At 38.5% G+C, this 27,080-nt stretch overlaps 1 protein-coding gene across 2 annotated transcripts in view; it reads left to right on the top strand.

The window, feature by feature from the left end:
• LOC131226702 (protein MOR1) overlaps window positions 1–27,080 on the top strand; it is a 75,068-nt gene that overhangs the window by 22,701 nt on the left and 25,287 nt on the right. For both annotated transcript variants that reach the window (XM_058222339.1, XM_058222340.1), the window contains exons 7-26: window positions 4,141–4,223; window positions 4,393–4,478; window positions 4,627–4,740; window positions 5,118–5,237; window positions 6,002–6,104; window positions 6,298–6,434; window positions 6,563–6,628; window positions 6,777–6,894; window positions 7,001–7,041; window positions 15,857–15,925; window positions 16,070–16,174; window positions 16,311–16,416; window positions 22,097–22,209; window positions 22,303–22,390; window positions 22,795–22,895; window positions 23,506–23,613; window positions 23,804–23,909; window positions 23,994–24,073; window positions 24,160–24,309; window positions 24,414–24,489. In XM_058222339.1, coding sequence (XP_058078322.1) covers window positions 4,141–4,223; window positions 4,393–4,478; window positions 4,627–4,740; window positions 5,118–5,237; window positions 6,002–6,104; window positions 6,298–6,434; window positions 6,563–6,628; window positions 6,777–6,894; window positions 7,001–7,041; window positions 15,857–15,925; window positions 16,070–16,174; window positions 16,311–16,416; window positions 22,097–22,209; window positions 22,303–22,390; window positions 22,795–22,895; window positions 23,506–23,613; window positions 23,804–23,909; window positions 23,994–24,073; window positions 24,160–24,309; window positions 24,414–24,489 — 1,970 coding nt within the window. The remainder of the gene's footprint in view (window positions 1–4,140; window positions 4,224–4,392; window positions 4,479–4,626; window positions 4,741–5,117; window positions 5,238–6,001; window positions 6,105–6,297; window positions 6,435–6,562; window positions 6,629–6,776; window positions 6,895–7,000; window positions 7,042–15,856; window positions 15,926–16,069; window positions 16,175–16,310; window positions 16,417–22,096; window positions 22,210–22,302; window positions 22,391–22,794; window positions 22,896–23,505; window positions 23,614–23,803; window positions 23,910–23,993; window positions 24,074–24,159; window positions 24,310–24,413; window positions 24,490–27,080) is intronic.

The raw sequence follows: 27,080 nt of genomic DNA, 5'->3' as shown, positions 1-27,080 counted from the left end.
ATCTTCTGTTCTACTACTTATCCCTATTCAAGTGTCCGAAAAGCATGCTGTCCAACTTAGAAAAGCTGAGGTGAGACTTTCTGTGGCAAGGTGTGGCTCCCAAAAGTAAGTTTCATCTGCTCGATTGGAACGAGGTATGCAAACCTTTTTCAGAGGGTGGTGCGGGAATCAGAAGGTTGGAGGATGTGAACTTCTGCCCTCTTGGGAAAATGGATATGGAGATTTGCAAATGAAGAAGCCAGCTTGTGGTGCACCATTGTTGTGGGTAAGTATGGGACAGATGCTGCTGGATGGAGACCCAGAACTTCTACTCTCGAGAGAGAGCTTCTTAAATTTGGAATTTGATAACGCAGATGGCTAACAAGGTGTGGAATGGTATGGGTTTCTCTTTGGGAAGTGGAGCCGGCATCTGTTTTTGGGGTGATAGATTGTCTGGGGATATCATGCTCAGAGCTGTATTTCCGAACCCAACTGCCCGCATTCAGAACTGCTTCTCTCGAACAGGCGGTGTTTGGATTACGCCTTGTAGGCACAATCTAAATGATATGGAGACAGATGAACTGTTGCAGCTCCTTGCCCGTCTTCAGCATATTATGAAAGAGCCGTCAATCATCATTGATGAAACATGCAATGCTCTTTTGCAGGCCAAGCTCTTTTTCTAGGCTTGTCTGATGCTGGTTTTGGATGATACTTTAACCCTTGGTTTATGGTGGGGGCCGCCAGATGAATGGCTTGGATTGCATTCAGGTGGGCCCCACCTGTATGGAATTCAGACTAGGGGTGCAACTTGGGCAGATTGGATCGGGTTGAGGATCAACCCGAGCCCGGCCGGACCTCAACCACAAGAAGACCCAATCTGCAACTTGACCTGACCTGAATTCTAACCTGAGATTCCCAACCTGAATTCCTGTATACTCAACCCTAACCCAACCTAAGGACCCTGACAACCTGACCCAACCAGACCCAACCTCAGGTTAGTTGCAGCCATTATCCGGACCTTAACAACAACACCATGTGTTCGGGCTGAGCATTGCATGTTTCATCAATGATGATTGACGGCTCTTTCTCCAGACCCATGGGCTCCAGATTCCATTCGGTGGTTAATCGATAAATCCAGCTCTTTCTCCGTGAAATCCTTGCAGATTATCATTCGCCGAAAGCCTCTGGAAGTTGTCTTTAATCCTTGTGTCAAGATTTGGTCATATGGTGCTCTGACCAAGGTGGCTGTTTTTTCATGGCTGGTAGGTCGCAATAGAGTCCTAACTGTAGACAATCTATGCAGAAGGGGGATGGTCCTCCGCAACATGTCCTCTTTGCATATTGGACGCTGAAACAGTCTGGTGCAATGTTCTGGAGTTCTACAACATATCCTGGATTATGCTGGGCTTGAATGAAGGGCTCATTGCTTCTTCTCATGATGGTAAGCCAATCGCTGGTGCAGTGACTCGCTGGAGATTAAACTTTGCTGGCCAGTTTTTGGATCGGCCAACCACTGCTTTAGAAATTTGAGTGGACCTCTATCGGCAGCCATCTCAAGGGTGTTTTTATCAATAAGAGAATGGGACTCTGATTAGTGTTTGTTTTGTTCTGTTCTTTTTCTGTTTTCCTCTGTTTTCTTTTGTATTCTTTCGCCTTGGGGTGCTTTTTAGTACAATTCTTTGCCTTCCTACAAACACACGTGTGTGTGTGTGTGTGTGGTGATAGTTTCATTTTTATGCTATTCTGAAAGGTTGTAAGATTTGTGCAAATGGTCTTGATTAAGATCAAGAAAGCGAGAGAAATTGACTAGGAAAGGGTCATATGGTTCACATGCAGCTACATCCTAGGATGCACCAGTTGGACAGTTAGATAATTCCCACCTGTTCTGTGATTAACTTGGATGATCATTAACATTGTCCACCTGACTCGGATTCTGTGAGATATGAAATCTACCATTTCATTTCTGCATGAGTGCACTGTTCTTTTTGTACTGTATTGAAGAATGAATACGAAAGGTTACTATTGATTCTATCGTTGCCTAAATGACTTATTATTTCCTTTAATATATATATATATATATATATATATATATATATATATATATATATATATGCTCTGATAGAGCTGACAAAGTGGGGTTTATCCAGATTTGTCTTTTATTTTCGCTAACGATCCTACTGTTCCCTGAGATTGAGCAATAACCAGTGTTGTCAAATCCTACGATTTACGAATTGAGTCGAATCTTAAGCAAATGGATTTGAATCCCACCTTTGAATCCCTTTTTATATGAATCCTATGATTTTATGATTTGAATCCTACGATTTACGATTCAACTCCTGATTTACAATTCAAATTATACTTGTTTTCTTATGTTTTAAGCTTCACTTGGCTTACATTTTATGTTTTTAAATTGGTGGGGGCTTTAAGAATCATTTAGAAAAAACCTTTCCAAAATAAAAAATAAGAATCTTTTAAAAAAGGTAAATTCTTTTTTATTTGTTCTTTATAAGAGATTAAATGATATATATTCTCTTCAACATTAAATCATAGAGCTTTTATTTATTTTATTTTATGATTTCTTACTTCTTAACTGGTCAAAACACCAAATTGATGTTTGACTTATCCGGAATGTTTTTATGATGGTTACGATCATGTTGACTCATATGTATTGTGGAATGATGGTTAGAAATCAGAATCAAATGCCACTTTTCCAATGTGTTTTTATATTCAAAAAAGGTAAAAAGAACATAAACTATTAAAGGATCCCTGTATGTTTTTAAAGGAAAATTTCTTGAAAGACAAAAATGGAAAGATAAGAATCCTTTAACACTATTATGATATGGTATTATTTGGTGCATATTGATGGCAAAAGGATGATAGCTGATTTTTATTTATTATATATTTTTCATATTTATAAGAAAATCTTAAAAAATCCTACTATTTACAATACGATTTGTGATTCGATATGATTCAACCCCTATTACGATTTGCGATATGATAACGATTTTGACAACATTGGCAATAACCACGGTCATGTACGAACTTCTAGCAGTGAACTGAGCTTCCCTTCTGTTAGATTCTATTCTATAATCTATTCTCCCCCTAAATCTACTTGTGGCACCTTTGTGCCTGTGACACAAGAGCTCAGGTCTGTATTTAGCCATTCACTTTCATCTTCAAACCTTCAAGAATAGGACTGCTGAGATCTTCAAAGTTCAACCTTGCTTCCACCTCCATTCATTCCTCACGTCCTCTCCCATATCCAGTATTACGATGCACCAGAATGATCATCTTGGATACCCTGATTGAACTCTATGGCATTCCAGAACCCTGGGATGTTCACCACGAGTGACGTCACCAAATTGGAATCCCCTCGCCTTTTCCAATGTTTTACCTTCTTCCAGCAACCTCCATCATGCATTCTCTTTCTCTATCTCACAGCTACTGAATGGCTCACCCATGGGATTGACAAAATCGTATTGCTAAAACTGAACCCAAATGGCTGAGTTATTTGCATGATCCTTCTAATCAGGTGCTGCTCCTCCATTGAATCGCTCTCCCACTGCTCCTGCTTCATAGCTGTTATACTTGAAAACATTTTGAAATAGACACTTCCCTGTTCCTGTACCCGAATATGTTGCCGCTTCCATTAACGATTCATGCAACTGTATCTGGGAAACCCAAATTTCGGGTAATAGCTTGAAGAATCTTGAAATGCTCAATCGTAACTGGCTGACAAGAGGAATTTTGCCAATTGAATTTTGACAGTTGGTCAAGATTGTTTCTAACTGTTCTGATAGGATCATAGGAATCTCCCTTTATCTATCTTAAAAAAATGAAGTACTATTCTGATAGTAAACGAAATAAGTCTTTAGCTGTTCCACGATCAAAACGTTTCCAGCTTGTCCTTTTATTATCATCTGGATTAAAGAAGTCTCTTGCTATTCATTTGCTGGTCCATGATTGAAACATTTCACAGACTGTTAACCAGCTTGTCCTTTTATGATCATTTGGAAATTCTGGACTATGGATCTGACAAGCATCTGACACACGATTGGTCTTAGATTGGTTTGTAGGGAGAATTTTTTAAACACATTATACTTTCCATTTATATAGAATGAAATATATGCAAACACATGTTACATGTTGATTTCTCATCAGATCTGAGCAAGACAAGGAGCCAGAGCAGGAACCTGTGTCTGAAGTCGTTGGCCCTGGCCCTTCTGAAGAATCTGCAGTTGATGGTAAGGAATCAACTCCACTGATTACTTACATTGATTGAGTAAATGGGGCTATATTTCTATCAGATTCTGCAACAATTGACTTGTCTATGGTCATTCATATATGCTACCCTTCCATTTTCACCTGTTGCAGTTGCAACTAAACAGACACTGATGAAATCTTACTTGTCAGTTCCACAGGAAATAGATGAGTATGAACTAGTTGATCCTGTTGATATTTTGACTCCTTTGGATAAGTCAGGCTTTTGGGACGGAGTGGTAGAGTGTTCTCTCCCAAGTTATTTTGAAACCTAGCACATCTGATTTCTCCTTTTTATTAATCTCATATAAAACATTTTTATTATATATCTAGGTCTCTTTGATTTCTGCATGTTTGATCGTTGAGTTGTTTGTATTTTCGTTCCAGAAAGCGACAAAATGGTCAGAAAGGAGGGATGCTGTTGCAGAGCTAACTAAGCTTTCTTCCACAAAAAGAATTGCTCCTGGTGATTTCACTGAAGTCTGTCGTACCCTGAAGAAGGTGTCTGAATGTTTCTGCTTATATATTTACTATGGACACTCATTTTTTTGAAGTTGCTACTTCAAACCCATTTTTTGGTCATTGTGGACATCCTTTTTTCCTATTATGTCCATTTCTCGCTCCCTGCTATTTACTAACCCATTGTTTGTATTTCTTAATTCACGGACATATTCTTTAACAATTTCACTATCACCAAATAGCTTTTTTTAACTTAACATTTAACAATAGTGTATTGTTTCCTGGGTTGCTTTGTCTAGCACTGCATTCTCATTGCTGCTACTGTCACTTCTGTCTCTAAGTTGTGCAGTGACTTATGTACTGCTTATTGCTGATGGTTGATTCACTACGAGTAAAATGATTAATCTTTCTGCTTGCAGCTTATTACGGATGTAAACATCGCTGTAGCTGGAGAAGCCATTCAAGCAATTGGGAATTTGGCTAGGGGTTTAAGGAACCATTTTTCAGGGAGCTCTCGCTTTCTGTTACCAGTATTACTTGTGAGTATATTAAGCATTAAAGAAATTACTGGTGACTTGAATATATTGCCGAACACATTTTGCAAATATGTTTGATTGTCTTTCTTTTTCTTCATATCCAAGTGCTTTTTTCCTGCTGCTTACGAAATTGTTGGAATGTTGCTGGTGCAACTAGGAATCTCCCATGTGTGTATGGACAGGGGACTAAAGTGGACCCCACATTATCCCACATGTGGGTCTCCTATAGTCCCGTGTGTGAGAGAGGGAGAAGTAATTGCTTAGTTGCTTTTGTTATGTCTTAAAATAAGAGGAAAAGGCCAAAGTGACCTTATTTCGGGCCATTGGCAATAGACACCATAAGAGATGGCATTTTAGTCATTTTGCTCTTCATTAGGGTTTCTTGTGTTTTAAACATTGTATAGCCTCTCCAAGGGTTGTGTGTATTTTAATTATGCATTGAAGAAGATAAAACTTTTAGCTTTATGTGCTTTATGCGTCTTGGTGGAAGAAAAAGGGAAGTTTTAGTGGTCCATTCTAACCCAATTTTCCCTACTCACACGAGGATGCATTTTGTCCGCTTCTGGTTTTCAAATCTTTAAGGCCTTTCTATTTTTAGAAATAGTGCTAATCCTGCGGTAGTTTAGCAATTGTATTGGTGCTCTGTCTGGTTCTTGTGTTTTCAAATGTTTAAGACATTTCTATTTACCAAAAAAAAAAAAAAAGTGGTATTAGAGTTCTTTGCTTCATTGATTGCATGCCTCATAATACTTTTACTTCCTTTCTAGGAAAAATTGAAAGAAAAAAAACCAGTCCTGGCAGAGTCTCTTACTCAGACACTCCAAGCAATGCATAAGTCTGGGTGTTTAACCCTTGCTGATGTTATTGAAGGCAAGTTCCCACTTCATTTCAACTCTTAATTTTATTTTTAATCTGATCATCCATACATTGTACGGTACATTGAATCATCACTATGTTTGACATCACCTATTCACAGATTTTCTGAATCAGTAGTTTTCCCTCCCCTTGATTCATTGTACATATCTGAATAGAATGTTTTCTTATTTTCTTTTTATTGTTGCAGATGTTAGAGGGGCAGTGAAAAATAAAGTTCCACTTGTGCGTTCACTGACCTTAAACTGGGTCACATTTTGTATCGAGACAAGTAACCGAGCAGTTGTTCTCAAGTTGCATAAGGATTATGTCCCTGTCTGTATGGAGGTTAGTATGTTCAAATCATGAATTTCTTGTTCTGTTTTCTTTTGCATCCCTTACCATGTTGAAATATCTAGCATTATCTATACTTAGTGGGTCATTTTTCAATTCACACAATGTCTTCAACTTTGTAGTGCCTGAATGATGGCACCCCTGAGGTGAGAGATGCTGCATTTTCTGCTTTGGCAGCAATAGCCAAGGTATTCCCTTGTATTCTTTTGTAAAAATACTTTTGGAAGTTGTTAAAAATAAATAAATAAAATTGCAAGTTCATTTTTGTTTTCTCCCATAACCAATATTGAATGCTTGCCCTCATCTCTTTCTTTCTTTCTTTCTTTCCTCTTCTAGTTGGTTGGCATGAAACCTTTAGAAAAGTCACTAGAGAAACTTGACGAGGTCAGGAAAAAGAAGCTTTCAGAAATGATTGGAAGTTCAGGAGGTGGCCTTCTTCCTAATACTGGATCAGGTCTGAATGTTTTTAGCTGTCCTCCATTTGAATTATATTTTGGTAACTGTTCGCTTACTGATAGTCCATGTCCTGGATTGCCGCTATGCTTTTGTTTTTATGCCAGGTGCAGTTTCTACTTCAAATGGGAGCATGTCATGTCCAGAGGTCGGTTGCTGCCTCTTTTTTTTGTTAACTTCTGTTCTGGATTTGTGTTCTGCAGATTCTGTTGGTTGTCTAATTATGATGGGATATGCCATGTAGTTTCTTTCTGAATAAATATGGGGCATATTTTCTTCTTGTCTTTTTTTTTTTTCTCTAGTCCTGCCATACATCTGCAGTTTTCATGCCCTGGCACTGGCAGTGCTTGAAGCAATGACGAAACACAAATACGAATGTTACTAGCTGTTTTAGAATTTGCTAGGGAAAGACTAAAGCGGCTATTTGATATCTTCGCTTTATCGTAAGATAGCAGATACGTTTCTAATGCATCACAGTGCTGTTAAAAGTTTACATTCAATTCAAGTCCTAGGATTTGTTGCAACTTCAATATAAAATGACCCACAACTCAACCCGCATGCTATTTGATAAATCACGAGTAGCAAATACATTTAACTCAGAAATATAATTTTATATAGGTTTTCATGATTGTTAATGTTTACAGAGTTATTTCAATGTTATTATTGAAATTGACATTCTAAGGCTGGCTTTTTTCCAATGTCTAATTGGTCAGAATGCTCCATCTAATTTCTTACCATTCAACACACGGAAATGTGTGCCTTGGTAATAATAGTCATCTTGTTTGCAGTGCGGATGTGCCTGAGTTGGATTCTCCTTTGGGGCGTGCCCATGTTATTTGTATGGGGGTTAGCACAGGGTGGGACTGTGTTGGCATGCAAGTGTTGTTGATGTGAGCCTCTGCATGGCTAGTATAGAGCCCGTATAAAATAGGAAGGTTGATATATGTCAGGCTGTCAATTGTAAAGATTTTTCCAATCTACCATTTTAAAGCCCAGTTGCAAATTGTTGAGAGAAAGTTGATGACGATGAATACAATGATAATGATAATGGTCAATTTACTTAACTCTCCCCCAATGGCCCGTCTTGGAGCTTGTATTTGGAATGCATTGGAATCCAAATCACAATTACACTAGAATCAAGGTGATTCCGAATCCTTGGTAGTGTTTGGTTGGAATGCATTGGAATCCAAACCTTCCATTTGGGAGCTTCTCTTTGGAATGCATTGGAATTCTTTATTATACTCACAGGACCTGAATTTGATCATCTTAATTAGCTTTAATATCCTAAATTAGTATACATAGGGGATTGGATTGTGCACAAAAGTGGGGCCAAATTAAAGATGTGCAGTGTTTTAAATATTGACGTTATCGGCCGATATATCCCACGATATGTCATGTATCCCACCTGTGTGATACGAAACATACTAGTGCTGCCGATATATCCCATTTGTTCGATCCGGTAAGCATTTTCAATTTTCGATCCTTTTTCTGTTGAAAATATGTTAAATTAGTGTCAAATGGTTACAAATCCATTGGTTCTTCATGTTTTGCACGATAGATCATGGAGTTGGAGCTTTGATTTCGATATCCATTGGTTCTTCATGTTCTCCGTGTTTTTTTTTTTTCGAAAACTACCTTTAACCAACTTTCAATTGAGACTAATTTCATAGTATTTAGGAGTATTTAAACAATCGTCACATACACTCTAATTTCGAAATTTGAATGTCAGTGGTTCGATTTGGAAAAAAATGGAGAAAATTAGTTTTTTTTTTTTCCCAATTTCTTCCAAATTGCTTGCAATGTTGCACTCCAATTATGAAATCAAGCATGTATGAGGGCTGATTTACTGATTTGCTAAGTCCTTGTCAATTTTTGGAAAATAAAAATTATTTTTAATTAAAAATTAATAAAATAATTATTCAAATATTAATTCTTTTTTTTTTTTTTTTTGAAAATTTCCCTTCAACCAACTATCAATTGAGACTAATTTCGAAGTATTTAAGAGAGTTTGATGAAATGATCATCACATACACTTCAAATGGTATGCATTTAATTTGAATATAGTTGCATTAGTTCAGTCAGACAACGCATAGTTTAGGACCCTATACAAAGGAAACCTATTATGTGCATTTTTTTTTTTTTTTTTTTGAGATGTTATAATTTAAAAGTGTGTATTAAGGTATTTTTTTAACAATCCCTGAAGTTTCATTGAAAAATTCAACCATTTCCCCAATGTTTTCCCATGTTTCCCAAAAAGTGTAATAAATTACTCGATACAAACGATATATCCCATGCGATAACCGATACATATCTGTATCCCAAGGATGCGATACGTAACACGATACCGATATTTTGAACACTGGATATGTGTAAGAGATTCTAAATCCAATCGACATCATTTCAGGAAACTAAGATGAAAGATATAGATCAAAAGTTGATAAATTCGGTATGGTGGGGTAAGCAAAAGGATTGGGTAGCAGTAGATGTGACAGATTCGGGGGAGGTATTTTGGAACTCATTGGTGTGGAATAAGGAGGACAGTTGGCTAGGTGATTTTTCGGTGTCAGTCGTGTTAACAAAGATTGCGACGGGATTTTTACATGGATGTTTATAGCAGTATATGGGCCGTGTAAACCAAAATTATGTGGTGAATTATGTGATGAGCTGGAATAGTGCCAAAACATATCGGGATTACCTTGGTGTTTGGGAGGAGATTTCAATGTGGTCAGGTTCATCCACAAGAAGTCCAATAGGGGGAGGATGTCCACAAGTAATGAGAAAATTTTCTGATTGGATCTTAAAAAATGAGTTGGTGGACCTTGAGATGGGACGCATCAAATTTACATGGTTGAATGGGCGAGCCGAGCCGACCAAGTTTAAGCTAGACTGATTCCTTATCTCAGTGGAATGGGCAGAGAAGTTTCCAATGATTCATCAAAGCAATATGCCTATACCTTTTTATTTATTTATTTATTTTTTAAAATCATTGCCCGATACTGCTCGATGGTTAGAGGTAGAAGGATTTGTGGATAAGTAGTGGAGTGGTGGACACCTTATTCGGTTTTCAGGGGTGCATGCTTCTCTCTTTTTCAAAAACTTAAATTGTTGAAGAAGATACGTGAGTGGAAAACAGAGGTTTTGCAAGGTCTAGAGGAGGAAATGTCCATATTGCTTAAAGAAATGCAGAGGTTGGATATCAAAGAAGAGGCGGGGCAATTGTCAGAGGAGAAGAGAGCATGGCGGCAGTTCTATTGTGCAATATACAATGCCTGACTGCGGGAGTTGAGATTAAATGGAGACCAATGTATTCAAAATCAGTTACGTAACGGTCGTTACGTAATGATAACAATCATAACCGCTACGCATTACGGAGTCAAAACGGTCGTAATGGCCGTTACCTAAAAACTGGCTGTAAAGGCCATGTAATGGACCGTAACAGCCCTGTAGTGGTCCTGTAATTGTTTTTTCAAAAAATAAAAAAATGGTCGTAACGGCCGATATGGGGGTCGTAACTGCCGTTGTGGCCCATATCATAACAATAATGGTGGTGGCCGTTACGGCCACTGTTACCGTTTTGGAACACCTTGATGGAGATAGGGCAGTGTGGTTAAAAGGAGACAATAACACTAAGTTCTTTCATGCTATTGCTAGTGCTAGAGCACGCATAAACAAGATCAAATTTCTAAAGGAAGAGGGCATAAGGCTAGCGGGGAAGGCTAAAATAAATGGTGCTATAGTGGAGTTTTACAAAAATCTTTTATCAAAAGATGCTTGGTATCGTCCTCCTCTTAACGACTTACATTTTTTTGTACCCGTATCGGCCGATACGGGCGTAACGGGCCGTTACGGGGCGTAACTTTTTTTTTAGCTCTGTTTTTGCTGTTTTTTTAAAACCTCTTACTTCCAAACTGTTTCTAAGTCCTTCTACTACTAATTTCGACCAACCTTAGCTAGGTATTTGATAGAAAAACACATTATATTATAGATTTTTTTGAATCAAAGCTCGGTGGGCCATTTTTCAGAAATTCGTCAAAAATAGGTATTTATACTTTTTTTAATATATTTTGCTGTTTTAATCATGTCATATGATGTGTTAATCATAGTAGAACATGTTAATGTGCATTTTACAGATTTGGGGTGCCATTTAATAATTTTTTAATATTTTTTTCTATTTACGCATGAATTTTGGCCCCTTTTTTTAAAATTCGAAAAATCAGTTTTTAATGGTTGTTTTGCTGTTTTAATCATGCCATTTGATGTATTAATCATAGTAGAACATGTTAATGTGCATTTTACAGATTTGGGGTGCGCATTTATTTTGGCCCTTTTTTTGAAAATTCGAAAAACCATTTTTAAATGATTCTTTTGCTGTTTTAATGATGTCATATGATGTCTTAATCTTAGTAGAACATGTTAATGTGCATTTTACAGATTTGGGGTTCCATTTTATATATTTTTATATTTTTTTCTATTTACGCATTTATTTTGGCCCTTTTTTGAAAATTCGAAAAATCATTTTTAATGATTCTTTTGCTGTTTTAATGATGCCATATGATGTGTTAATCATAGTAGAACATGTTAATATGCATTTTACAGATTTGGGGTGGCATTTTATAATTCGAAAAATCATATTTTAACGATTCTTTTGCTGTTTTAATGATGCCATATGATGTGTTAATCATAGTAGAACATGTTAATGTGCATTTTACATATTTGGGGTGCCATTTTATATATATTTTTAATATATTTTTTTCGGCCCTTTTTTTGAAAATTCGAAAAATCATTTTTAATGATTCTTTTGCTGTTTTAATGATGCCATATGATGTGTTAATCATAGTAGAACATGTTAATTGCATTTTACATATTTGGGGTGCCATTTTATATTTTTTTCTATTTACGCATGAATTTTGGCCCCCAAAAATAATTGCAAACACCTAAATGTAAGATATTTTCATATTACATTCATTCTAATATATCTATCAACTTCTCATCAAAGAGTAGACCGTTACACCACCATAAACATGTTCCAATTTATAAATGAATGCATATTTGGAATGCTTAGAATATTCGGGATTTAATCCATATAGCGGGGAAGGCTAAAATAAATGGTGCTATAGTGGAGTTTTACAAAAATCTTTTATCAAAAGATGCTTGGTATCGTCCTCCTCTTAACGACTTACATTTTGATGGTATTCTGGTTGAAGCGGCGACTTTGTTGGAGCAACATTTCTCAAAGGAAGAAGTCAAGAAAGCAGTGTAGAACTAGGTGGTGATAAAGTTCCGGGTCCAGATGGTTTTCCATTATCGTTCCTTCATAAATTTTGGGAGATGTGCTTCAGTTAATGAATGAATTTTCTGAAAATGGTTTCATAGTGGCGAGTTAGGGCCCACATTCATAGCCTTGATGTCCAAAAGGGAAGGAGTTGAAAGCCTAAAAGACTTTTAGGAGGCCCATATAAGATATTGGCGAAGGTTCTACCTTCTAGAATTCGGATGGTGTTGGGGGATATAATCTTGGCTGCTCAAGGGGCCTTCGTGGATGGGAGACAGATTGTTGATGGGTGCTTCCTAGCTAACGAATGTATGGATTCTTGTAAGAGGAGGGGATCAAGGTGTAGTTTACAAATTTGATATCGAAAAGGCATACGATCACGTGGATTGGGCTTTTCTCGATTACATGCTGGGGGGTTGCATTGTGAGGTCAAATGGTGAGCCTAGATTCAAGCATGTGTTAGGTCGGCTAAATTCTCGATTCTAGTTAATGGCTCCCCGAATGGATACTTCTCAACTTCTAGAGGGTTGAGCCAAGGCGATTCATTATCTCTTTATCAGTTTGTATTAGTGATGGAGGCCCTTAGCAAAATGTTAGAGAAAGGAGAAGTGATAGGATCGGTGGAATGATTTGGGGTCGACAGAACAAATTTTTGCATCTCCAATACGCGGATGATACACTTTTGTTCTATAAGGCAGCCGTGTTCAAAGTGCAAAACCTTCGGTCAATTATTGCTAGTTTCGAGGTGGTCTCCGGTTTGAAGCTGAACATTAGCAAACATGAGATTCTTGGAGTTGGTCTCTATAAAGAAGAAATTCATCAATTTGCATCCATCTTTGGCTATAGGGAGGGATCCTTTTCAATAACTTATCTTGGGCTTCCGCTATGTATCGGTAAACCGACAAGACACATGTGAGAAATAGTCATTGAGCAATGTGAAAGGAAGATGTCCAAGTGGAAATCGAGATATCTATCTATGGGTGGGCGAATGATTTTTATCCAAGCATCAATGTCAAATCTTCCATTTTATTTTATGTCCTTACTCAAGTGCCAAAAGTTGTTTTTAAATGTTTTGGAAAAGCGTAGGAGGGATTTTTTTGTGGAAAGATTTGGAAGAGAAACACAAGTTTCGTCTTATGAAGTGGGAAGATGTGTGTAAACCACGGGGCCAAGGAGGAGTAGGTTTGAGAAAGTTAAGAGGAGATGAACTTAGCATTGCTAGGGAAATGGGTGTGGAGGTTTGGGGTAGGGGGGAGAGCTAGATGGAGAGCGATATTAGGAAGGAAATATGGGCTACATGATAGCAGATGGTGGATCAAATTTTCTTCTTTGTATCGAGCTTCTTATCTACGAAAGTTGGTGACGTCCTTAAAACAAAGGGTTCGGGAAGATATAGGCTTCGAGAGGATAGGTGGCTAGGTGACAGTAATTTGAGTGCTAGCTTTCCAAAGCTAGCGGGGTTAGCAAAGGAAGCAAACATGAATGTTAGCAGCTGTTTCTCTCGGAGGGTCACTGAAGTAATTTGGGCTCCCTCGTGCAGAAGGAACCTCGACAAAGAAGAATTTCAAGAATTCACAAGGCTTCTTCAAGTGTTGGAAAAAAGGTCTCCCCGGTCGTTTCAAGTGCATATTTGTTAAGATGGTTAAAAGATAAATCGGGAAAATTTTCAGTTAAATCATTGTATCGGGTCCTAAGTGATGGGGAAAATAAGGAGTTATCTTTAACGACATATGTATGACAATATGGTGCTCCATCGAAGGTAGCGGCTTTCGAGTGGCTTGTTGGGAGGAACAAGGTGCTAACTATTGATAACCTTTGCAAGAGGAATATGAATTTTCCGAATGTATGCCTTCTCTATTTCTAGGATGCAGAATCAATGAATCGCATGTTCCTTCATTGTCCTTTCGCAAGGGAGTTGTGGGATTTTTTCCCAACTTTTCGGGGTGTTTTTGGGTGCTTCCGGGCACAATGGATAATTTTCTTCTATCATTGCACGGAGGGGGTATAGGGAAATCATAGAAAAGGATATGGAGGTGAGTTGTTTAGCGGGGTAATGTGCATTATGGCTAGAAAGGAATGGCCGATGATGCTTCAAGAACAAGAAGGGGAAAGCGATAGATGTTTTTAGGAGAGGGATAAATCTTTTGTTATAGAATGGGTGTCGGGATCGGATAGTTTCTTCCAATTTCCATTAGGCTGGTAGCAGTGCTGCTGCCTTTTGTTCTTTCTATTCTTTTGTTCATTTCGGCTGCGGCCTTTTAATGAAATTATCATCTTTCAAAAATAAAAAATGTGATATTTCACAGAATGATTGTAATTAGCCCATTGAAATATATAATTTGGCAAAAAATGAGGAAAAATCGAGCCTCGGGTGGGCCACAAATGTAAGGATCACAAATGAGTGACTCACCGATGTTTTTTAACCATCCATTTAGATTGCCAACATTTGGACAGTTTGGATCATTCTATTGATGTGATTTTATTGTTGCAGCCGATAATTGGATTGCCTGGTATCATCAACATGCCACGTGTACGACGGATTAGTAGTCTAGCAACACCTTTGTTACACGTGTGACTCTCCTGCCGTTAAAAGGGAGCCAAAAAATTTATTTCACTTAGATTACACCCGAATCACAGCATTTTGCTGAGATTTCAAAACACGCCAGAAGTGTGTATCAAATACCTCCAATTCCATTGACCTCCAAATAGCTGGCTGCCAAACGCAAAAATAGCTACTTGGATTTGAAATACACCCATTCACCTCTAATTAAATCCAGGCTGCCAAACTACCCCTTATTGGGTGCTGTTTGTTTCCATTTATTGAGACAAAAGTGTCCTGTTTGTTGATTGAGAGAGGGAAAAGAAGAGTACAACGATGTTGATGGTTGTTCTCTTCCCTAGATACAGGTTGCTAATGATAAGTTTTGGTACTAAAAAAAAACCATCATCGGATACTTAATGAATAAGAATGGGCATAATTATGTAAAAAAAAAAAAAAACATAATTGACCCTATCTACTTCAGAAGTGGCATGTGTTTGTAAAACATAGCTGTTGCTGGAAACCCTCACCCTAAAATTTTGTCATATCTTGGAATTTTGACCGTCTTGCTTCTCACTCTTGCTAAAGTTCAGTGGCGAGATGCTGATTTGACACTCTGCTTATTTTAATAATCAATGCTTGAATTTATTCATCATCTTTAGTTGGTCGTTTTGTCATGAAATTGAACTTGTTTTAGCATAAATTCTGTGTTGTGTTGTTTTAAGCACTCATTTCATCTTCAGGTTTCAACTTGCAAATCCTTACATTTCCTCTTGGTCAGCCTGCTCAATGCCCTAGTCGGTCATTCTTTTGCCTTTTTCAGATACATTTTTAAAAATATTGCTAAAATGAGTCATTGACAACAGCTTTTTCTCATTCTTGCTGTCATCAAGTTTTATTGCCCTTTTCTTCATGTGAGTTGGAGAATTTTGTTTTCTTACAAACACCTATATTTCTTGTTTCCTGTTTCATGGATCCATTTCATGCATCTGAGTAACTACAATAAGAAATATACTAAAATGAGGCATTTCCTGCATCTGTTTTCTGTCTGCTTCCAGTTTCTCAGTCTGGTAGGCAGTTGAGTGCTCTAGGTTAGGTAGTATATCGATTGCATTTAAACCAGCAATGCTGTTTGGATCAATCACTTTGCAGGCTGCAGAGAGCACATTTGTGAGGAAATCGGCAGCAAGCATGCTTAGTGGAAAGAAGCCTCAGCCAACAGTGAGTTTTGCCTTTTTCTTTTTCTTTTTTAAACAACTCAATTTTTGATATTGTGAGCACCATATCATGGTATTCCACTATGAGTGGAAAGGATATTTACTTCATGGTATCTACTCATTAGCTTTATGATCTGTGTTTTATCAGTCGGTCTCTAAAAAAAGTGGGTCGGTGAAACCCAGTGTTGGAAAGAAGGTTGATGGAGTTGGACAGCCAAAAACTTTGGGAGTTGCTGAATCTGAAGATATTGAGGTGCATATGCAACTATTCTATCTATAAGAGCAAGTCAAACTTTACATTAGTGGCTATCCTCTTTTGGGGATAATTTTTTTGCGTCAATATATCATTATGTTCCATATAATCATTTGATTTGCTTGAATGTTTTCAGCCTGGAGATATGAGTCTTGAAGAGATCGAAGGAAGATTAGGTTCTCTGCTTCAAGCTGATACGATTTCCCAATTAAAGAGTGGTGTTTGGAAGGAGCGACTTGAAGGTTTCATGTTTTTCTTCACTGCATGGCTGTATTTTCTCTTGGTTCAAGATGGTTAACTTTACGTGGACAGTCTTCTTCATTTATCATTCTTCAAAACAGAAAACTGGAAGCGTAGTATAGATATATTTTTAAATGAGTTTTGTTTGTGGAGATTGAGGTGCTTGGTCCTCCAACTTGTGTCTATCAATCTTCAGTTGTGAAAATTTAAAGCAAGCAACAAATAAAAAGGGGGTGAAATCCCACATGTTAATGAGGTTCATTTTGCAAGCAATTATCATGGATAGTTCCTTTAATGCTTTGGTTCTCAGATACATCATACAGTGCATTTCCCATTTCCGATGCTTAGATCCTGGACAAGGGATCCCACTTCATCAAGACTCGAACTCCAATAACCCGTATTTTGAAGTTTAGACCTTAGCAGCTGTTGTACAAGCACTCATGCATGTTGTTGGGTCTTCTTTTTCTTTTTGTTTTAAATAAAACAAAAACACATTTGAGTTGTAACTAGCCCTTAATCTTAAGCATATCCTGATCTTTGGGGTTTAGTGCTTAGTTGCAGATAACCTTCAAATAAAGGTGCTTTTCCCGCTTCTTAGGCTTCTATACTTGCTAAGTTTTTGAGAGAGATGCTTCCTTGCTCCCACACCTGAATCTGGTCCTGCTTCCCCTCATGCTTTGTGCTACTAAGAACTAGAAGGTCATAGAGTTTGATGTGAAAAGGGTTCCATGCATCCAATGCTTGCATACTTGTTCCCTTACTCTTATTTGGGAAACATTGCGAATAAAGTGTGGCATTTACTACAAGACATCATTACCAGCTACTGGGAAGCACTTTTGGCAGGGATGATGCTTAGATGTAATTCCACCTGCCTATTAACAACAGTGTTTTGCTCCACATTCTAGCTGCATTAACATAAAGTCCTTAGTTGTGGAGTAGTTTCCACTTATTGGGGTGACTTTTTATTTGGAACACTTCTCAACATTAATACATTTTGGCAGTTAAGCCTGGTGTGAAGTTCAATAGAACAGTTACGGTGTGAATCATTCTGATAATAAGTAAACTTGGTAAATTTGGAATTCCTATTATTGCCTTGTGAATTCCCCGAGATTGGCACTTTGGCTTGATTATATGATCTGGCTTGAATCACTCTGATTCTTTGCTTCCTCAATAGAAGCACTTCTGAGGAGGTGATGGGGACATCACGTGCACACATGCACACCACCCCCCTACGCACGTACGTACGAAGGAGGGCCCTACCGTCAATCTGGCTCGATGACAACGTCCAGGGAGGGCTTCCTAGCTAGAAGACGAAGTTTTGATTCAAAAGAGTGGGCTCGATAGTCAAGAAAAGCCCATCATGGGATCTCATATCGTGGCCCACTAGCCGGAATGATTTCATATTTTAGTTTTTACTTATTGTTATTATTTAGAACATCATGAACGTTTTAGATTTCTTTGTTTGGTTTTTATTTTAGTTTACTTCATTGCCAAGTAAGAGGTTGTCCACATGGCGCGAGTTTAGGAGTATAGGATTTTCCCTATAAATAGGTACCCCTTGTAGTCTTTTGACTCATTGAAGATTAATAAAAATTCCTGTGTGGTTTTTCTACTCTCTGAGTTTCTGAGTTGTGGAAAAATTAAAGTGGGTACGAAGCCCTCCTTTTTCGAAGGGATGAGGTTAAAGTGGGTGTGAAGCCCTCCCTTTTCAAAGGGCTAACTACCGTGGTGCGAAGCCACGTTTATCCCAATCTGCCCGTCCATCTTATTTCATCCATCCTACATCCATCTTCGTGTTAAATCCGTTTGTTTTGCAGCTGTTCATCCCTCTATAGACAGTTTTTAGAATTTGTCCCTGCAGGAGGGTTGAAACTTCGACGGAGCACCACGCCCAGACCATAGCTCGGATCGACGTGAGATTTAGAGGTTTTGCAGCCCAAGCCTGACCGACCAACCCTAAGGAGATGAATTTTGGGTGCATGGGCCCCATACAGTGCGGTTGATCACTAGCGCACGTGCGTCAGGCCCCACTCGTGGTCCGCATGTGACAACTGTCTTCTGTTTTAGATTTCTCTCTCCTTTACTCTCTAATACTTGTTTTTTTTTTTTTTTTAAATTTATAAACCCTAAACCCTAGATTGTCCTAAATCTCCAATTTCTACCCGTTTTCTCACCCTAGGGTTCCTTGAATTGAAATTGGTGAATCCTCTTGATTATGGACTGATTGCTATGCATGTGTGGCTGAATTCTATCTCCCTTTGAGCATTGTTTGGTTCATACTTTCTATTGATCCAGCCCAAACATGTGTAGGCCTGGACCCGCATAGATTCCCCTTGAGTGTTTGAGCTTTTTGTGTGGGATGTGGAATTATTGTGTGATTGTTCTAAATTAGTATGATCTAAGCTTGAAATCTTGCATATCATGTTTAAATTTCATGTCTTGCATCAAATTTGGTATCAGAGCTTAGGGTTCTTATAGGGGAAGACATCACATATTTAGGGTTTAGTTTGTTTGAGTCTTTTAGGCATCCAATTGATCACATATAGCTGCTAGAAGACCGTAGTCCTTGATGTATATTGCTGAGTTTTAGTAACAGTGTGTAGTCTCCTTCATATAGAGTCTCATAGGGTCATTTAGTTCTTTTAGACGCATATAGTCGCCGTAGCAGGTCCTTAGGTTGAGCAAGTTGATGTATGCCCACACGTACAGGTCGTGGTTTCGGTCTGCACCCTACACTAAACATGGAACAATTGCTAGAGTCACTACACAAGTTATCCCAACAGATCGAGTCTTTGGATAAGCGCTTAGAAATGGACCAATGCTTTGAACAGCTTGATGTGCGCATTACCTAACTAAAGACCATCGGCAGGACAAACCCCACCATTGGGGTAAATGTCCAATCTCAGGCAGGTGGCCTGGAGGATAGACCAATGAATGGAGTTGGTCAAGGAATCAGTCATGGGCTTGCACCTGTGCACCTACCCTATGAGGGACATCAAGACCATTATTTTGAGGGGTACAACATGTGCGGCCTTGTGGCTGGAGAGAGTGCACCAGAGGCTAGTGTAGAGTTACCCACTGAGGCCATTCCGGTAGTGGATGAGTTTCGTGATGTCTGTCCTGATGATCTACCAGATGAGTCTCCCCCTAGGAGGGATATAGAGCACACCAGAACATAGGACACCGTTATACCTATAACCAAGTTTGCGTTTAATAGTTCTATTGATAGGTCCACAAGTTTCAGTCCTTATGAAGTCGTTACCGGTTATAAACCTGAAAAACCTATTGATCTTGTCCCTACGTCACTGTCCCATAGGCTGTCAGAGCCTGCAAAGTCTTTTGCGCATCACATTCATTCATGGCATCAAGAAATCAGGCAGAAGATCATTACTAGTAATGAACATTACAAATTTTCTGCAGACCAGCATGAACGTTTTAAAGAATTCAATATTGGGGGCTCTGTGATGGTCTGCATCAGGCCCGAGCGGTATCCTCCAAAGGCCGTTTGTAAGTTACACGCGCGTAGCACTGGACCCTCCAAAATTATAAACCGAAACGGTCTTAATGCATATGAGGTAGATCTTCCACCTTCCATGAGAATTAGTTCTGCATTCAATGTGGAGGATCTAGTTACTTTTCAGGGGGCCACTGATACTTTGTCCGGCCTTTCGCCCACCTAGCCTGATTCCTCAGATTTATCTCTTGATCCATGGCCCCCTCCCGACCCATCTTCCCAGCCTCTAACTCCCATAGCTACCCTTCTCGACCCATTTTTCCAGCCTTTACGTCCCATACCTATCTGTCCCAACCTATTTTTCCAGCCTCTACCTCTCATACCTACCCTTCTTGACCCATTTTTTCAGCCTCTACGTCCCATGCCTATCCGTCCTAACCCATTTTCCTAGCCTTTACCTCCTATACATACTCTTTCTGACATTTCTTCCCAGCTTTTACCTCCCATACCTAACCTTCACATACCCAGAGAGGAAATAGAGGATATCATGGACCAATAGATAGTTTCAACGTCGGACAACAGGATTCAGAAGTACTTGGTTAAATGGAAGTCACACCTAGCTTCAGACATCACATGACTCACTGAGGAGGAGCTTCAAAGACTTGATCCTGACATCCTGGAGCGGTTCAGGAATTTTATTTCGCCAGTGGCGAAATTTTTGCAGCAGGGGAGAATTGATAGGGACATCACGTGCACACGCATACACTACCCCCCGACACATGTACGTACGAAGGAGGGCCCCACCGTCTATCTAGCTCAATGACGACGTCCAGGGAGGGCCTCCTAGCTAGAAGAAGAAGTTTTGATTCAAAAGAGTGAGCCCGATAGTCAAGAAAAGCCCATCATGGAATCTCATGATCGTAGCCCACTAGTCGGATTAATTTCATATTTTAGGTTTTGCTTATTGTTATTATTTAGAACATCATGAACGCTTTGGATTTCTTTGTTTGGTTTTTATTTTAGTTTACTTCATCGCCAAGTAAGAGGTTGCGCACATGGCGCGAGTTTAGGGGTATGAGATTTTCCCTATAAATAGGTATCCCTTGTAGTCTTTTGACTCATTAAAGATTAATAAAAATTCCTGCGTGGTTTTTCTGCTCTTTGAGTTTCTGAGTTGTGGAAAAATTAAAGTGGGTGCGAAGCCCTCTCCCTTTTCGAAGGGTTGATATTAAAGTGGGTGTGAAAAACTATCGTGGTGTGAAGCCACGTTTATCCCAATCCGCCCCTCCATCTTATTTCATCCATCCCACAACCATCTTCGCGTCAAATCCGTTTGTTTTGCAGCTGTTCATCCCTCTACAGCTAGTTTTCAGAATGTGGCCCTGTAGGAGGGCTGAAACTTCGACGGAGCACCATGCCCAGACCATAGCTCGGATCAATGTGAGATTTAGAGGTTTTGCAGCCCAAGCCTGTCCAACCAACCCCAAGGAGATGAATTTTGGGTGCGTGGGCCCCACATAGTGCGGCTGATCACCAGCGCACGTGCGTCAGGCCCCACTCGTGGTCCGCACGTGACAGCTGTCTTCTGGTTTAAGTTTCTCTCTCATTTACTCTCTAATACTTGTTTTTTTATAAACCCTAAACCCTAGATTGTCCTAAATCCCCAATTTCTACCCAATTTCTCACCCTAGGGTTCCTTGAATTGAAATTGGTGAATCCTTTTGATTATGGACTGATTGCTATGCATGTGTGGCTGAATTTTATCTCCCTTTGAGCATTGTTTGGTTCATAATTTCTATTGATCCAGCCCTAACATGTGTAGGCCTGGACCTGCATAGATTCCCCTTACTTGAGTGTTTGAGCTTTTTGTGTGGGATGTGGAATTATTGTGTGATTGTTCTGAATTAGTATGATCTAAGCCTGAAATCTTGCATATCATGTTTAAATTTCATGTCCTGCATTAGGAGGTTGTGGTTAGGAAAATTTTCTTTTCTAGTTGGAGATTGGGCCTCCAATGTTTTGGAGGCGAGATTTGCCTCCCTTTTTGCCTGTTTTTCATAGCTGCTGCTGCCTTGTATTCTTTTGCTGCCTTGATCTCTTGGCAGCAGTTTAACAAAAAGTTCTTGTCATCTCTCTCTCTCTCTCTCTCTCAAAAAAAAAAAAAAAAAAAAAAAAAAGAAGAAAAAAGAAGAAGAAGATGTACTTAGTAAGCTCTATTCTGTTGGCAGCAATTATCTCGTTAAAACAGGCAGTAGAAGGTCTTGACAACCTTGACCAGTCTGCAGAAATCTTGATTCGTTTTCTCTGTGCTGTTCCTGGATGGGGTGAGAAAAATGTTCAGGTACTTCATCCTTTCATCTCTCAATTCATTTTGTCCTTTATTTTTAATATTTTATGTATAGCAGTGCGGTCAAATTCTCGTGAATGAATGCAGGTTCAACAACAGGTTATAGAGATCATTACTCATATAGCTTCTACAGTCCAAAAGTTCCCAAAAAGATGTGTGGTGCTCTGCATTCTAGGTGGGTATTAGGTTATAGTTGTAAATGTTTTTTTTTTTTTCATTCTATAAAAGTTTTAAATGTGTTAGATATGTTTGATATGACTGTTATTCTCTGCAAGTTAACTAATGATATCAGCTATGCCTTCTGGAAAAACTGAAAGAAGTTAAAATTTCAAGAGATGCCCCGTTTAGGTTCAGTTTTCTCAGAAAAGTCACCACCAACTTGTTACTTATGAGTCAATACGAGCGATACTAGTTGTTGATGAGTTCTTTCAGAGTTTTCTTTTGGCCTCCTGATCCTAGTTGATTTGGTCAGTTGTGAGCGATGCCTACGAGTTTTGAGCTTTAATTTGGAGCAGTTGTTGACGTTGCATTTCTAGGACTCACCATGTAGGTTAATCTAGTGGCAATTTCTATTTTCAGGTATAAGTGAACGGGTAGCAGATATAAAGTCACGTGCTCACGCAATGAAGTGTCTTACCACTTTCTCTGAAGCAGTGGGTCCAGGATTTGTTTTTGAGAGAGTAAGCGCATTGGCCATTCTTCCTCACTATTTTCTCTGTAGGGGTGGCAATGGGTCAGGTTGGCGCCAGTTCGGGGTCAGCTTCATCCGGACTCCTTTACTAAATGGGCTGAGAATTCTGGCCCAAGCCTGACCAACAACTCTTTGCTCAAAGGCCTGATTCAACACACTAAAAATTCACTAGGCCCAAGGCTACATATTACATGCATACATAATACATGTATGCATGCATCATTATAATTGGGTCGGGCTGGTTGGTTCATCTAGCCCAGCCATTGATAACCTATACGGGCAGGTCAGGTTGGGTATGGTTCAATCCAAGCCTGACCCCGACCCTTTTACTTGATGAGCCTCATGTACTGGCCCAAACCACATCCGCTAAACATTTAGCTTGGCCCTAATGCAGCTTAGGAACATGTCAGGTTAGTTGACCCTTGGGCCAATGCAATCTGGCACATTACCATCCCTCCTGCGTTGCTTTCCAATACTATGCTGTTTCTGTATATTATTTCTGCACTGGTTGGAAAGATAATAGCTTTCTTTACCTGCATTAGCTATTTTGCCTATCCATTTCTCCCTTGGATAACAACTTCTCTGCTTCTTATATTTAGCTTTTCAAGATTACGAAGGAGCACAAGAATCCTAAAGTTCTTAGTGAGGGAATTTCTTGGATGGTCTCTGCTGTTGAAGATTTTGGTGTATCACATTTGAAGTTGAAGGTGCTTGCAGTTTCTTCTGTAACATTAGTGCCATGACTTTCATATTTGCACAATCTCGCTCACGTTCCTTCTTCTTCTTTTTCTTCTATTATTATTATTATTATTATTATTATTATTATTATTATTATTATCAACAATCATGTCCTTCGCTTCAGATTATAATAACAATCCATATGGTACTAATTTACAGGATTTAATTGATTTCTGTAAAGACACGGGCTTACAGTCCAGCGCTGCTGCCACTAGAAACTCAACTATCAAACTTATTGGTGCCCTACATAAGTTTGTTGGTCCAGGTGACATCATATATTTCTTGCAGTGCATGCTTGGTTTGTCACAAGTTCACATAGAGGGTTTTTAAGTTTCCTCTTTTATTGCAGATATTAAAGGGTTTCTTGCTGATGTGAAGCCTGCACTACTCAGTGCACTGGATGCAGAATATGAGAAAAACCCCTTCGAGGTTGAACAGTTTCATGCTGAATTATGCAATGTCAGTTCAGTTCCTTTTGATTTTCTGTATTTAGTACTCATTTTTGTCTTGGGCAGGGTGTGGCTGCTGCTCCGAAGAAAAATATAAAGGCCTCGGATCCCAGTTTATCTGCATCTGCTGCTGGATTAGATGGCCTGCCTCGTGAAGATATTAGTGGGAAGATCACAGCCACTTTGCTAAAGAACCTGGCAAGCCCTGACTGGAAGGTTTGCTTGTTAACATCTTTGTACTTTCGTAATCTGGGAAGGTGGATGTGTGAGAGTTCACTCTTATGGTACTAACTCTTAAGTTTTTTTTTATGATATTTCAGATCCGCTTGGAGTCTATTGAGGCAGTCAATAAAATTTTGGAAGAAGCCAATAAACGCGTCCAGCCAACGGGCACTGGTAATATCATTTTGCATTTTTTTTTTCTTGGATTCCAAATTAATTGGATCATATGAGTTCTCCATCGATTTCGCCACAATCTTATGTTACAAGGCCCAAAAACAGTGTCTCCAACTTTGTAGATGTCAAGTCAACCAATTTCTTATCGTTGCATATATGCAATAATGCACTCTAACTCTATTTTCTCTTACAATGTAAGGAAGAGGCATCCTCATAGAGATCTTTCATGAATATGGAGCTTCTTAACGTAGTTCGACTGCCACTTAGCTGAATTTGAAGTAAACCAAATTATATCTTGAAAGTTATTACAATGCACTACTATTTAGCTACAAACTGTAAATCTGAAACAATTAATTTAGTTAGTCTTATGCAGGCTGCCCTCGTTAGCTATATTCCATATTTTCTCACACTCTGTATAGGACTTAATCCAGGCAATGGGATGGATATGCTTTATTATAGCGGGAAAAAAATAAATTAAAAACAGCACTTTTTTAAAGGCAACAGATTTTATTAGTGAATGAAAGAGAAACGGCATATATGAGGAATCTACGCCAAAATTAAATTAACAAGGCCAACAATTGAGGGAAACAAAGATCCAACCAGATCTGGCATAACCTGCACAGCTTTAGCGAATCCACAGTGCACAAATAAGTGATCTACAAATTCCACATCTCACATTCACATGATACAGACATTGGGAGTAATCATGTCTCTTCTACGTAAAATGGAAATAAAACAGTAATTTTTTTCAGAATGTTTTAGTATTTTCAACAAAATGATAATATATCAATGGTATTGGGGTTGAAATCCATGGATCTATAATCATCTTTAAGTTTGAAGGAATACACACATACAAACAAAAAACAAAAAATAAAAATTCTTTTAATTTTAAATTCTTTTATAATAAATTGATAAAACAATCCGTGGATTTGATCTTTAAAATATGCTAAAGTTTTAATATAAATTAATAAACAAAAATTATCAGGATTTTAATGTATCAGTGTTTTAAATAGCGCGTAGTGTATTGCATAGCATATAGCATATTGAATAGTGTTCGGCCTCTATAGTGTGTAGTGTAAGCCACATGATCAACTATTTTTTAATTAACAAAAGGAATAAAATATGATGAATAGTAAGATAAAATGTTAAAAAAAAAAAGAAGCAATTTTTTTTTTTTTTTAAAATGCCTACAAAAATGATTCATTTTTTCAAGCAAAAGTATGTTCAATAGGAAAACAATGCATAGCCACCCAAACACCTTCACTGAAGCATGCTGGCCCATGTGATGGTTGGATGGATTGCGTGCATGCCATATACACACCGCAGCAGGCCCCTAAAACAAAAAGAAAAAAGAAAAAGAAAATTGCACATCAACCCCTATCCTACAACATTGCATAGCAATGGGCCTCCAAAAAAATAAAAATAAATAAATAAATAAAAATTGAAAAAAATCCCAAAACAAACTATATAAATTTATCATCCGAAATGAAAAATAACTTATACTAACAAATATTAAGGGTTAGGAACATGCTTTGTTGGGGTGAACTTACTGCTCCTGGCTGTACCTCATAGGGGTAGATAGGCATAATATCAGTGTTCAAAGTCGAGGTAAACGGCTGATTCTTAGTCAACTCGGTTAGCTTCTATCAAGCTCAAGAAGAGATTCAACCAATTGAGTAACTGAATATTTGAGCTTCGTAGCCGTACGGATGTGAAAAGGGGGCCCCGACCCCCCCGAGCTCCATTGCACTTGAAAATACAATAAATGGACCTTCTTGTAGAGTCGATTGATCGGACAAAATCTCCTCTTCAACGGTTTTGTGGATTGAGAGAATCAAAAAATCAGATTTGGGGGCCGGACGGGTGCTTGGGTTGAGTATTAGGGTTTAGGAGGGTTTTCGAAAGCCCTCTTTCGAAAAGCTTTAGTTTTATGACATTTCTTTAAATGTGAGTTCTACACCATTTACAATGTGTCATAAGTCCTCAATCGTACACGTGGAGGCCCATTTATAGATCTTTAGGATTGTCTGATATGGGTATAAGTGTGTGTGTGTGTGTGTGTGTGTGTATATATTCTCCATCTACAATAGGACCCACTATTTGGATGGATTGGATAGCTTACATCATTGCCACGTGTGAGAAGGATGGGTCACCACCATTTTACATCAACAATTGAACTAACAATATTTAAAATCTTTTTTTTTTTTTTAAAGAGCAAAGAATGGTGTAGCGAATGCTACAACCCTACGTAGCTTGTAGGGTATGCTACAGGAGAAATACGCCTTTTTCATATGCTACATAGCATTTTTGCCATGCTACACTGTTGTGTAGGTTACACGCTACACTACAATGCTATTGAAAATACTAGTGTATTTTTCTTGAATTTTGATTTTTGTTTTAATAAAAATTTAGCATACATGTCTGGATGTAATGGACATACCTATTGCTCTATCAGAGCTGTTAATGAAAATAAATGTAGAGAAATAGAAAAAATAGAAAATAAATGTGAAAATGATCATAAGAATGGATTTGAGACCATGGTTGGATTTACTACTATCATGCGCTTAGAAATGATTGGAACAATTTTTATT

The sequence above is a fragment of the Magnolia sinica genome, chromosome 15 (assembly GCF_029962835.1).
Source record: "Magnolia sinica isolate HGM2019 chromosome 15, MsV1, whole genome shotgun sequence".
NCBI lineage: Eukaryota > Viridiplantae > Streptophyta > Magnoliopsida > Magnoliales > Magnoliaceae > Magnolia > Magnolia sinica.
The sequence above is the reverse complement of the archived record's forward strand: the minus strand, read 5'-3'. Positions and strand labels throughout refer to the sequence as shown.